Genomic DNA, 13193 nt, shown 5'->3' on the forward strand with positions numbered 1-13193 from the left:
TTTCTATGCTGCTGCCCTGATCTTTGATCTCAATGGGATTTTACCCGGTTAAATAAAGGCTAATAATAATGAACCGAACCGTGACCTCTAAACCGAGGTACGTACCGAACCGAAATATTTGTGTACCGTTACACCCCTAGAATCTAGCTATGGCAATCATAGTAAAAAAATATCATGGTGCAGTCTTGGGACCACCCTGGAGTATACTGCGCTAGAAGAACACATTCCTCCTTGAGGAAAATATTTCTGAATTCCTGAAATATTTGTTTGCATGTGCAGCCTCGAGGCAGCTCCTTCCCCATGCTGGAGGGTCCAGACAGCCAGGAGACGGACAAGAACAAAAAGTGTGTTATCACCCCGAGTACCAGTGTCAACTTCGACGCTGCCCTTCGTGAGAAACACCGTATCAATTTCATGCGCAACCACCTGCTGCTCATAGGTAAGCGTATAATGGAACACCATACTGTCACCACACAAGTCTTTGCCCACTTTTTTTTTTTTTTAATATCAGGCCACCATGAGACCCCTCCTGAAGCGCACAACAAGATCCTGGAAACTTTCCCTGATAACTTGCCTCGCAATCAAGGCAACGTCATTCCACCTACCACCAACAAGAAAGTAGAGGAGGTGGGTACAAACATTTACCATAAAGTGACTAGAGCAGTGGTGCCGCAACTTTTTGCCTCCAAGGGCCAAAGGGAACATGTGCCAATGGGCCGTGGGCCAAAGACTGCAACTTTAGGCAGGAGTGTGCCAATATAGCTTTTTCACTTCCAATACTTAACCAATATTGGAGCGTCGAGACTTGACCGATACTGATTTTGGTCAGCAGGAATCATGCATACTTGTTAGAGATGCGCGGATAGGCAATTATTTCATCCGCAACCGCATCACAAAAGTCGTCAACCATCCGCATCCACCCGAACTAACATTTAATCAAACCCGCACCCGCCCGCACCCGCCCGTTGTTATATATCTAATATAGACGATGCAAGGCATTAGTGAGGTTATAAAGCTTTTGCCTGTTAAAGAAAGGAGACTGATCCAATGCAGCAGAGACATTCAATGCGTGCCACGCTGTCACGGCCCAGACGCACACCAGTGCGCAATCATCTGGGAGCCGCGCTGAGCGCACCTCCAAGCGCATGGAGGTGCGATGTCCCTCGCACCCGCGGCGGCTCCACCCGGGCTCGCGCCCAAGGCTTCAGCGCGCACCGCAACGGCCATCCTACTCGTCGCGGCCTAGCCCTCGCGGCTCTCGCTGCCGGCGACGGCCGGGTATGGGCCCGACGCTCCAGCCCCATCCATTTTCAGGGCCAGTTGATTCGGCAGGTGGGTTGTTACACACTCCTTAGCGGGTTCCGACTTCCATGGCCACCGTCCTGCTGTCTATATCAACCAACACCTTTTCTGGGGTCTGATGAGCGTCGGCATCGGGCGCCTTAACCCGGCGTTCGGTTCATCCCGCAGCGCCAGTTTTGCTTGCCAAAAGTGGCCCACTCGGCTCACCAGGGTGAGCCCCACCCCTTTCGTGAGCGCACTGCGCGCGGAGTGACCCCTGTTACGCGCCCCCGGCAACGGGGGTGGCGGGCAGGTAAGCTGCGCGGGCGGAGCGCGCGGAGTGACCCCTGTTACGAGCCCCCGGCCACGGGGGTGGCGGGCAGGTAAGCTGCTTACCTGCTGCGCGTGACGCCGGCCGCGGCGAAGGCGGACGAGGCGGGGTGTCGGCGCGGTGGTGACCCTGGACGTGCGTCGGGCCCTTCTCGCGGATCACCTCAGCTACGGCTCCCGGTGGGGCCCTCTCGGGGGAAGGGGCCTCCGTCCCGGACCCCGGTGAGGCGTCCCTTCTCCGCTCCGTAAAAGTGTCCATCTCTTTTTTTTTTCTTCTTCTGTTGTGGCATATGCTGCAGGTGCCTGCTCGTTTTTCGTATGTGGGTAACAACATTTAACTATGTATATATATTTCCCAATTGGTTTAACTGCCACCCGCCTGAATCTATTTAAAATCTAATTTTTTTTAATTTCAACCGCCTGACCCGACCCACGGATAAAATCTAATTTTTTTTTATTTCAACCGCCCGACCCGCGGATAATCCGCGGACTCCGCGGTTGTGTCCGCAAACCGTGCATCTCTAATACTTGTATTTAGAGATGTCCGATAATATCGGACTGCCGATATTATCAGCCGATAAATGCTAATATCGGAAATGATCGGTATCAGTTTCAAAAAGTAAAATTTATGACTTTTTAAAACGCCGCTGTACAGAGTGGTACACGAACGTAGGGAGAAGTACAGAGCAGTTGCGTCTCCCAGTCATACTTGCCAACCCTCCCGATTTTCCCGTCTCCCGGGGCAACCATTCTCCCCGAATTTCTCCCGATTTCCACTCAGACAACAATATTGGGGGCGTACCTTAAAGGCACTGCCTTTGCGTGCCGGCCCAATCACATAATATCTACGGCTTTTCACACACACACAAGTGAATGCAAGGCATTCTTGGTCAACAGCCATAGAGGTCACACTGAGGGTGGCCGTAAAAACAACTTTAACACTGTTACAAATATGCGCCACACTGTGAACCCACACCAAGCAAGAATGACAAACACATTTCGGGAGAACATCCGCACCGTAACACAACATAAACACAACAGAACAAATACCCAGAACCCCTTGCAGCACTAACTCTTATGGGACGCTACAATATACACCCCCCGCCCACCTCAACCTCCTCATGCTCTCTCAGGGAGAGCATGTCCCAAATTCCAAGCTGCTGTTTTGAGGCATGTTAAAAAAAAATAATGCACTTTGTGACTTCAATAATAAATATGGCAGTGCCATGTTGGCATTTTTTTCCATAACTTAAGTTGATTTATTTTTGGAAAACCTTGTTACATTGTTTAATGCAACAAAATTAGGCATAATAATGTGTTAATTCCATGACTGTATATATCGGTATCAGTTGATATCGAAATCGGTAATTAAGAGTTGGACAATATCGGATATCGGCAAAAAAGCCATTATCGGACACCTCTACTTGTATTATTTTTTGTTATAGTATATTAAAGTTTGATCAAGTGAAAAGAGTCAAACCGAGTATAGACCGAGCAACAATCGTGTTCCCATGTTTAGTTTTGACTCATTTTTACTAATTGGTTTTTATCTAATCTGCACTTTGTCTGTGTTATTATTATTATTGGCTTTTATCTAATTTGCTCTTTGTCTATATTATTACTATTATCATTATTATCGACTCATTCTATTTGTTATTTTCCTATTTTAATGATGTCAGATCTGTGTTGTTGTTGTTGTTGTTGGGGACAAGTGTTGTAAATTAGCTTTGGCTACAAACACTATGATGCATACATTGGATAACCGTTTCAGATGTCTATGTTTCTGTATCCGTCCCTATTTCAAATACCGTATTTTCCGCACCATAAGCCACCCTGGGTTATAAGCCGCGCCTTCAATGAACAGCATATTTCAAAACTTTGTCCACCTATAAGCCGCCCCGTGTTATAAGCCGCATCTAACTGCGCTAAAGGAATGTCAAAAAAACAGTCAGATAGGTCAGTCAAACTTTAATAATATATTAAAAACCAGCGTGATGTGGGCGCACATGGAGTCGTATATCAACATGGACGGAGCTGCGTGAAAAAAGCCACCCGGCCTCTTCGCGTAAACTTCCCTTAACCACTCGCTCATCTTTTCTTCATCCATCCATCCCTTCGAGTTAGCTTTTATGATGACGCCGGCTGGAAAGGTCTCTTTTGGCAAGGTCTTCCTTTTGAATATCACCATGGGTGGAAGTTTCTGGCCATTAGCATGGCAAGCTAGAACCACAGTGAAGGAAGACTTCTCATTCCCTGTGGTGCGAATATTCACCGTACGTGCTCCCGTTGTATCCACAGTGCGGTTTACAGGAATATCAAAAGTCAGTGGAACCTCGTCCATGTTGATAATGTTCTCTGGCCGGATCTTTTTTTCAGCTATCTTGTTTTTACAATATGCACGGAAAGTAGCCAGCTTTTCTTGAAAGTCTTTAGGCAGTTTATGTGAAATAGTAGTCCGTGTGCGGATGGAGAGATTGCGTCTTTTCATGAACCGTAAACCTGTCGCTTAGTAGGAGCCATTTTGTGGTCTTTACAGATGTAAACACACAAAGGAAATGAAACGTAATATCCGCGCGCTTCTTCTTCTTCTTCTTCTACGCGGGCGGGTGGTTGCTTACAGTAGAAGAAGAAGCGCTTCCTGTTCTATGGGGGCGGGTGCTTACCTTGGCGGTTGCTTGCGTAGAAGAAGAAGCACTTCCTCTTCTACGGGGAAAAAAGATGGCGGCTGTTTACCGTAATTGCGAGACCGAAACTTTATGAAAATGAATCTTAATATTAATCCATATATAAAGCGCACCGGGTTATAAGCCGCACTGTCAGCTTTTGAGTAAATTTGTGGTTTTTAGGTGCGGCTAATAGTGCGGAAAATACGGTAATAATGATAGGTATGAAAAACCTAAATGTAATGAGCCTAGATGTAAAAATTAAAGTTCCCGCTCTTTGACGGGCCAAACAAAACAACTCTGCATGCCAAATTTGGCCCACGGGGCCCCACTTTTGGCCCCTCTGGACTAAAGAATATATGCCGTATGTATGTTTCTCACACAGTTTCTTTTTTCCATACCATAGAAAGTGAACAATGTTGTCATAGATGACACGCCACCTTCCCCTCCCATGCCCGAAACATCAATTCAAGAGCCAGGGATCAGTGGTCGCACTGTCCGTCCGGAGGCCTCTGTGGACTCCATGTTGAAAGACATGGCCACCATCATCTTTTCCACTTTCCTCCTGGCTGGCTGGGTGGCCTTTGTCATCACCTACCCAAAAGTAAGTCAAATACTACCTTCTAACGCAGGGGTCACCAACCTTTTTGAAACCAAAAAGCTACTTCTTGGGTACTGTTGCGTTTTGGACCAGTTGTTCCTCCCAGGGAATTCAAGTCACAATTCGCTCCCAAGTTCTTTCCGACACTTAAAGCTGAGTTGAAAAACCACCAGAGACAGAATAGGTATTTTGTTGTATATTCTCAAAGCTTTGCCAATATACATTGATTGAGACCAGTCTAACCCTAGAACATTCTATTGCGCCTCCCAAAATGGTCTGTCTTCCCGATCCCACCACCCTCTCTCTCGTCCCATCTCTGTAGACAAAACAAATGCTAGTCAAAACACATTCCAAAGAACTCAAGGTTAACACACACAGTATACTTGCTGACAGAGCATCAAGAGAAGAAATGGAAAACACGAGCTGTTTTCAAATATGACAAAGAAATGGAAGAAGTACAACTTAAATTCGGATATATGTAAATATCTGCCTCCGACAGTACTGATTAATGCGAAGGGCTACCAGTTTCCATGCATCCATTTTCTACCGCTTATTCCCTTTGGGGTCGCGGGGGGGCGCTGGAGCCTATCTCAGCTACAATCGGGCGGAAGGCGGGGTACACCCTGGACAAGTCGCCACCTCATCGCAGGGGCTACCAGTTTGATACACACTTAAATAAATTGCCAGAAATAGCCAATTTGCTCAATTTACCTTTAACTCTGTTATTATTAATAATTAATGATATTTATCTTCGCGGAAACACTGATCATCTTAATGATTTTTCACAATAAATATATATAGAAACAGATAAATATCGATATGCAACACTTTATTTTTATATTTTCTCTAAGTGCACATTTTTCAAATTGAACATTTTCAAATGATCACTTCTAAGACAGTCTTGTGAAATCACAATATCCCATTTTAACGAGCTAGCCACTAATATTTTTTAACAAATCATGAATTACTTTGCCCCATGTTTGTACAAATAATAACTGATGTAAAATACAAAAGTCAACTCTCAAATTTTTAAATAAATCATGTCAAACTTTGAACTGGACACCAAATTTGTTATTTGTAAGTGCATCATTAAGCCGACACGAACTCCATGGTGTTCAGGGATGAATAGTCTCTCCTATTGCTATTGTACTATTTTTTCAGCTATAGTTACACTAATCATTAGTAATGGAGCAGCCTAGTTTTGAATGGCAGGGTCCCTGCTATCACATGTTGATAAAAATATAACATTTACATAATAAATCAACTACAGGCTTCCTAAAGGCTGTAATAAATTAAGCATGATGAGTTGACTTGAAACTGTTTAATGTTGCACTTTTTATATGTAGAAGAAAAGTTTTGTCATTTTATTTAATCTGAGCAACAACTTGAGGCAGTTTAATGTTGATTAACGTGGGCAGAATTATTATAGTGTTCCCAATGTTAAAAGGATAAAGCCATTGTTTACAAATTTGGTAAATAAATAACCAAAACATTTATATTTTGTTGTTTTCTTACTGTACCGAAAATGAACCAGGTCACAAGGGCTCTAAAACAACTTAAACCTAGAAAGCCAGCTGGCTCAGATAAGTTGGAGCCGCTCTTTTTAAAGTTGGCAGCTGAAATTATAGCTGAACCACTGACTCACATTTTTAACCTTACTCTAATTTCAAATGAAATCCCTTTGGATTGGAAATCTGCCCTTGTAATCCACCCTATTAAAAGGAGGTGACCCTAGTTAACCGATCTCTAAACTCTCTGTTCTGGCAAAAGTGCTTGAATCCCTTATCAGTGAACAGATAAAAGACTTTTTGGACACCAATTTTATTCTGTCACCATTTCAGTCAGGTTTTCGCAGAAATCACAGTACTGTTACTGCTGCTATGAAGTTTATAAATGATGTAACCGAAGCTCTTGACAAGAAGCAGTGCTGTCTGTCCCTCTTTATTGACTTTTCAAAGGCATTTGATACTGTTAATCATGTCATTTTAATCAAACGTCTTTCAGCTATTGGTTTTTCTCAGCAAGCAGTTGGATGGTTTGCAAATTACCTCACAAGTAGAACTCAGGCTGTTCAGATAGAAGGTTCCTCCTCGGACGTACTGCAAGTGAAAAAGGGTGTCCCTCAAGGTTCTGTGTTGGGCCCCTTATTATTCACTATTTACATAAATAATCTTGGACAGAATATTCCGAACTCAACTTTTCATTTCTATGCTGATGATACTGTCATATACTGCACAGCACCCACTCCTGCTGAGGCTTTTAAATATCTACAACATGCATTTGACAGAGTAAAAGAACAACCCCTGTTTCTTTGTCAGTTAGTGAAGACAAAGTCTTTAAAATATTTTCTTGGATTTTCAAATTCTATTTGAGTTTTGTCTCTCTTAGAATTAAAAATGTCGAGCAAAGCGAGACCAGCTTGCTAGTAAATAAATACAATTTAAAAAAAATAGAGGCAGCTCACTGGTAAGTGCTGCTATTTGAGCTATTTTTAGAACAGGCCAGCGGGCGACTCATCTGGTCCTTACGGGCTACCTGGTGCCCGCGGGCACCGCGTTGGTGACCCCTGTTCTAACGGCTTGATAGAGTGATGAAAATAACCTTTACTCAATAGTCCCAGTTAGTGCTTTGTATATTTTAATGAGACTACAGCAAGGGACAATTCTGTTTAGCTCCACCCTTTGGGCACTGCCACGAAAGGTGGGGAAAAATTATCGATTTTCTGATGCATCACGATTAGAAGTGGATTATTCTGTCACATTACAAAAAAATGTCTATGGTCTACAGCCATTTCTCCACACCTTCTTCAACAAAGAATGTTTTTATTCGGGATGTTAAATGATTAAAATATGGAATTGCAAATAATCACATTGTTCATGTTAACTCAAATTAATCGCGATAATTGCACAAATACATATTGTTTCATCATTAATAAGTGTACCCTAGACAGATATTTTTTAAGTTTTTAATACCATGACTGGACAATTAATTTGTTTTTATGAAATATTTTTAAACATGAGGCTTTTTGAAACAGCTCAACACAAAAATGATACAAACACGCTATTGAAGATAATTTAAAAAAAAATACCTGTTGTGTGTTGGTGTCTTGCCAGAGTTTGTATTTTGTAGGAATACAGAATTTGAATTCCTCCTTTAGGAGTACTTTCATTTAGAGGAGAGGAGCTACACTTCCTTGTTTAGATAGCGGTTTCACGCATTAACAACACAACATGTGGATTGTTACGATCATGCTTTGATTGTCAAAGATATTGGCAAGATCTAAAGATATAAGAGAGATTTTTTCTACCTGAATAAATGTTTCGGAGATTCTTTACGTTAGATGTTGTACAAGTTAATGGCATTCATAACTCTGCATGACAATGTTTTAAGTTTCTCTACCGGCCTATTACTAAAATGTAATATTCAGCATGTTAAACATTCTGTAACTGCGGACTATCAATCAGAAAAGGTTATCAAATAATATACCATAGTGATGGTAATACTGTAGGGAATTGTAGTTACCCGATGTGGGCTGCAGAGGGCAGTGGCAGGCATGCCTGCAGTATTACGCCTAGTCTCAGTGGTAGCGAAGAAGAAGACGAGTTTGTTCAAAGACAGTCTTACTCCTCCATATCGCCGCTACCATTTCAATGCACTTTATTTCCATCTGCCAGAAAATATTTGTTTAGTTAGAAACAACACAGAATAGCATGATCGTATTGTAAGACTAATTTTCGTTGTTTTGTTGGTTGTGAAGCGTAGCGCTATTATTGTGAAGCCGCCAACCGGAATTTTGTGATTGGTATGGGAAAATATTTTACATGTATTGACGAAAATCTCTGATAAAAGTGACTGTAGACTTCCTTTCTACCGTCGGTTGATATCGGAATCGGTAATTAAGAGTTGGACAATATCGGAATATCGGATATCGGCAAAAAAGCCAATATCTCAACTAGGGATGTCCCGATCCAGGTTTTTGCACTTCCGATCCGATACCGATATTGTTTTTGCATTTCCGATCCGATACCGATACTGACCGATACTGGCCTATCCGAGCATGTATTAAAGTTTAAAGTTATTTAGCCTACTTAGTTGTCAGAATCATGTTAAAAAGGGTTTTAGTACTCTTGATAACAACTAGCCAGCTGAATTAGGGGAGTTTGAATAATACACAATGGTTGGTAACAAGAAACTGACCTGTTTATTCAAGGATAAACACAAAATAGACAAAATTATACATGACAAACAGAAATGGCATCATTGAACTAGGGCTGGGCGGTATGGCCTTTTTTTTAATATTGCGAAATGCGCAGAGGACGTTTAAACAGTGCGCAATTGCACAGGCGAGCACCTTAGAGGGAGCGTTGCTCGCACGGCTGCGCTAGCATCACAGCTAACGTTAGCCATGCTGCTACCTCTCTGCTCTGGGAGGACGTATACGTATGTGACGTATGACGTGACAGTATGTGACGTGTGTAAGAAGGTGCGCTTGCTGTCTGTGAGAGGGAGACACAGGAAAGAGTGAGAAGAGCCTGTCGTGTAATGCCAGCAGCTAAAAGCAACTGCGTGAGAATTCACAGACATGTGGATGTGTTGAAGGTGTGCTGGAAAATGCGGAACGGAAATTACGGAGCAGCAGAAAAGTGGAATGTATTATTTAAATCGGTGCGTTGGAAAACACGGACCGGAGTTTTTTTTTAAACTGGATCTGGATCGGCATTTTCCCATGCCTTGCCGATACGCAATTTTTGGCAAATATCGGCAGCCGATCCGATCCAAATATCGGATCGGGACATCCCTAATCTCAACTCAAAACATTACCTGTACAGTTAATATGTGATATTTTGTTGTGTTGTTGCAGAGTGTCCACAAGCAGCAGCAGCTTCAGCACCAGGAGTTCCAGAAACAGCTGGAGGAGAGGTTGGATATGCTACAGAGACAGCAGCCTTTCCCCACCGCAGACATTGGGCTTGCTTTGAACCCAGACGGCGACTACCTGGAAGTGGTTCAGCCTCGCTCTGAATGCTCGGACCACAGCACTCCAAACATCACCCCACGCGCCTCAAACCACTCCAATCTTTCCATTTCTGAGCTGGGCAGCTCAGCCAACGAACATGAGGATGGAGGTTAATATTAATAATAATAATAATAATAATACATTGTATTTGGTATAGCGCTTTTCAGGGTACTCAAAGACGCTTTACAGGATAAAAATGAAAATAAAAACAGTTCAAAGTAATAATAGAGGAAATATAAAAGCAGTACATAGTAACACTGGACATTACAAGACACAGAATACTAATCACAGGTTAAAAGCAGATCTGAAGAGGTGTGTTTTGAGAAGGCTTTTGAAGGTAGGAAGGTCTGAGCAGTCATGGATGGGTTTGGGGAGAGAGTTCCAGAGGATGGGAGCAGCGATGGAGAAGGCTCTTATCACACCAGGTCCGGAGCTTGGTTCTGAGTGGTGGCTGCGTGAAGGGGTATGGCGTTGAAGCAGGATGGTGAGGTAGCAGGGGGCCTGGTTGTGCAGGGCTTTGTGGGTGAGGAGGAGGATTTTAAAGTGGATCCGGTGAGGAACGGGAAGCCAGAAGGAATTTCTGAAGGACTGGGGTGATGTGCTCACAGGAGCGGGTGTGGGGGAGCAGGCAGGCGGCAGAGTTTTGAATGGCGACTTAGACTTCCTTTTTATTGTCATGGATTCAGGAGGAACAGTGTGGTTTTCGTCCTGGTCGTGGAACTGTGGACCAGCTCTATACTCTCGGCAGGGTCCTTGAGGGTGCATGGGAGTTTTCCCAACCAGTCTACATGTGCTTTGTGGACTTGGAGAAGGCATTCGACCGTGTACCCCGGGAAGTCCTGTGGGGAGTGCTCAGAGAGTATGGGGTAACGGACTGTCTTATTGTGGCAGTTCGCTCCCTGTATGATCAGTGTCAGAGCTTGGTCCGCATTGCCGGCAGCAAGTCGGACACGTTTCCAGTGAGGGTTGGACTCCGCCAAGGCTGCCCTTTGTCACCCATTCTGTTCATAACCTTTATGGACAGAATTTCTAGGCGCAGTCAGGGCGTTGAGGGGATCTGGTTTGGTGGCTGCAGGATTAGGTCTCTGCTATTTGCAGATGATGTGGTCCTGATGGCTTCCTCCGGCCAAGATCTTCTGCTCTCACTGGATCGGTTTGCAGCCGAGTGTGAAGCGACTGGGATGGGAATGAGCACCTCCAAGTCCGAGTCCATGGTTCTCTCCCGGAAAAGGGTGGAGTGCCATCTCCGGGTTGGGGAGGAGATCTTTCCCCAAGTGGAGGAGTTCAAGTACCTCGGAGTCTTGTTCACGAGTGGGGGAAGAGTGGATCGTGAGATCGACAGGCGGATCGGTGCGGCGTCTTCAGTAATGCGGACGCTGTATCGATCCGTTGTGGTGAAGAAGGAGCTGAGCCGGAAGGCAAAGCTCTCGATTTACCGGTCGATCTACGTTCCCATCCTCACCTATGGTCATGAGCTTTAGGTCATGACCCGTGATCTTGTCCTTTCGGTCATGACCCAAAGCTCATGACCGAAAGGACAAGATCACGGGTACAAGCGGCCCAAATGAGTTTCCTCCGCCGAGTGGCGGGGCTCTCCCTTAGAGATAGGGTGAGAAGCTCTGTCATTCGGGGGGAGCTCAAAGTAAAGCCGCTGCTCCTCCACATCGAGAGGAGCCAGATGAGGTGGTTCGGGCATCTGGTCAGGATGCCACCCGAACGCCTCCCTAGGAAGGTGTTTCGGGCACGTCCGACCGGTAGGAGGCCACGGGGAAGACCCAGGACACGCTGGGAAGACTATCTCTCCCGGCTGGCCTGGGAACGCCTCGGGATCCCCCGGGAGGAGCTGGACGAAGTGGCTGGGGAGAGGGAAGTCTGGGCTTCCCTGCTTAAGCTGCTGCCCCCGCGACCCGACTTCGGATAAGCGGAAGAAGATGGATGGATGGATTTATTGTCATTAAAATTTGAACTTTACAGTACAGATAAGAACAACATTTTGTTGCATTAGCTGGTTGTAGTGCAGGATAAAAAATCAATAAGGTGCAGATATAAATAAATAGATTACTGTACAGATAAATATATTGCACTTTTGCATATGCATCCACGTTAATGGATGTATGTTATATTGTCTTTATATTTCAGCCAGTTAATCCATTTTTGGGGGGGAATTGAGGGGATTATTTTGATGCGTTCAAGAGTCTTAAGGCCTGAGGGAAGAAGCTGTTACAGAACCTGGAGGTTCTGCTTCGGAGGCTGCGGAACCTCTTTCTAGAATCCAGCTGTGAAAACAGTCCTTGGTGGGGGTGGGAGGAGTCTTTGCAGATTTTCTGAGCCCTGGTCAGGCAGCGGCTTTTTGCGATCTCCTGGATAGGAGAAAGAGGAGTCCTGATGATCTTTTCCGCCGTCCTGCAGAGACTTCCAGTCTGAGGCACTGCAGGCTCCAGTCCAGACAGAGATGCAGTTGGTCAGCAGGCTCTCTATAGTGCCTCTGTAGAATGTGCTGAGAATGGGGGGAGGGAGCTGTGCTCTTTTCATCCCACGCAAAAAGTGCATGCGCTGCTGAGCTCTTTTTACAAGAGCTCCGGTATTGGAGTTTATTGAGGATTTTGGAGGATGCTGTTACAGTATTGGAGTCTGGAGGTGATGAAGGCATGGATCAGGGTTTCAGCGGCAGAGAGGGAGAGGGATGGACGGAGACGGGCAATATTTTTGAGGTGGAAGAAAGCAGTTTTTGTAATGTGGTTGACGTGGTGTTCAAAAGAGAGGTTATCGTCCAGAATGACTCCCAAGGTTGCGGATGTGAGTGGATGGAGACAGAGTGGAGTTTAAAAGGTTAAAAAATAAACCAAAAAAAAAGCCAAGAACGCTGAATGTATTAAAGACCGTTTTAATAGTTTGTCGTTTTGTCTCATTTAGAGGAAGACTCCAACGTTGTCCGAGTGGGAAACATAACATTCCACCCCAAACAAGTGTTGGGACATGGTGCCGAAGGTACCATAGTGTACAAGTAAGTGTACAAAAAGACGCAATGAGTCTGCTGTTCATTGTCAGTTCCTCAGTAAAACATCATCTTCTCACCTCTAGGGGTCAGTTTGACAACCGCCAGGTGGCAGTGAAGAGAATTCTCCCCGAGTGTTTCAGCTTTGCAGACCGTGAAGTTCAGCTGCTGAGGGAATCGGACGAACACCCAAATGTCATTCGATACTTCTGCACTGAGAGGGACCGTCAGTTCCAGTACATTGCCATCGAGCTGTGCGCTGCTTCACTCCAGGAGGTGCGACACGGCTGAGTTAAACACTTATTT

The 13193-nt window shown here is 44.7% G+C and overlaps 1 protein-coding gene across 1 annotated transcript in view; it reads left to right on the plus strand.

Annotated features, from left to right (window-relative positions):
- The window catches only part of ern1 (endoplasmic reticulum to nucleus signaling 1), a 90453-nt gene that overhangs the window by 58034 nt on the left and 19226 nt on the right, over positions 1–13193 (plus strand). The window contains exons 10-15 of the mRNA XM_061974367.1: positions 280–439; positions 512–627; positions 4681–4878; positions 9737–10001; positions 12806–12896; positions 12974–13163. Of these exons, the coding sequence (XP_061830351.1) occupies positions 280–439; positions 512–627; positions 4681–4878; positions 9737–10001; positions 12806–12896; positions 12974–13163 (1020 nt within the window). The remainder of the gene's footprint in view (positions 1–279; positions 440–511; positions 628–4680; positions 4879–9736; positions 10002–12805; positions 12897–12973; positions 13164–13193) is intronic.

Source organism: Nerophis lumbriciformis, linkage group LG22 (assembly GCF_033978685.3).
Source record: "Nerophis lumbriciformis linkage group LG22, RoL_Nlum_v2.1, whole genome shotgun sequence".
NCBI classification, from domain to species: domain Eukaryota; kingdom Metazoa; phylum Chordata; class Actinopteri; order Syngnathiformes; family Syngnathidae; genus Nerophis; species Nerophis lumbriciformis.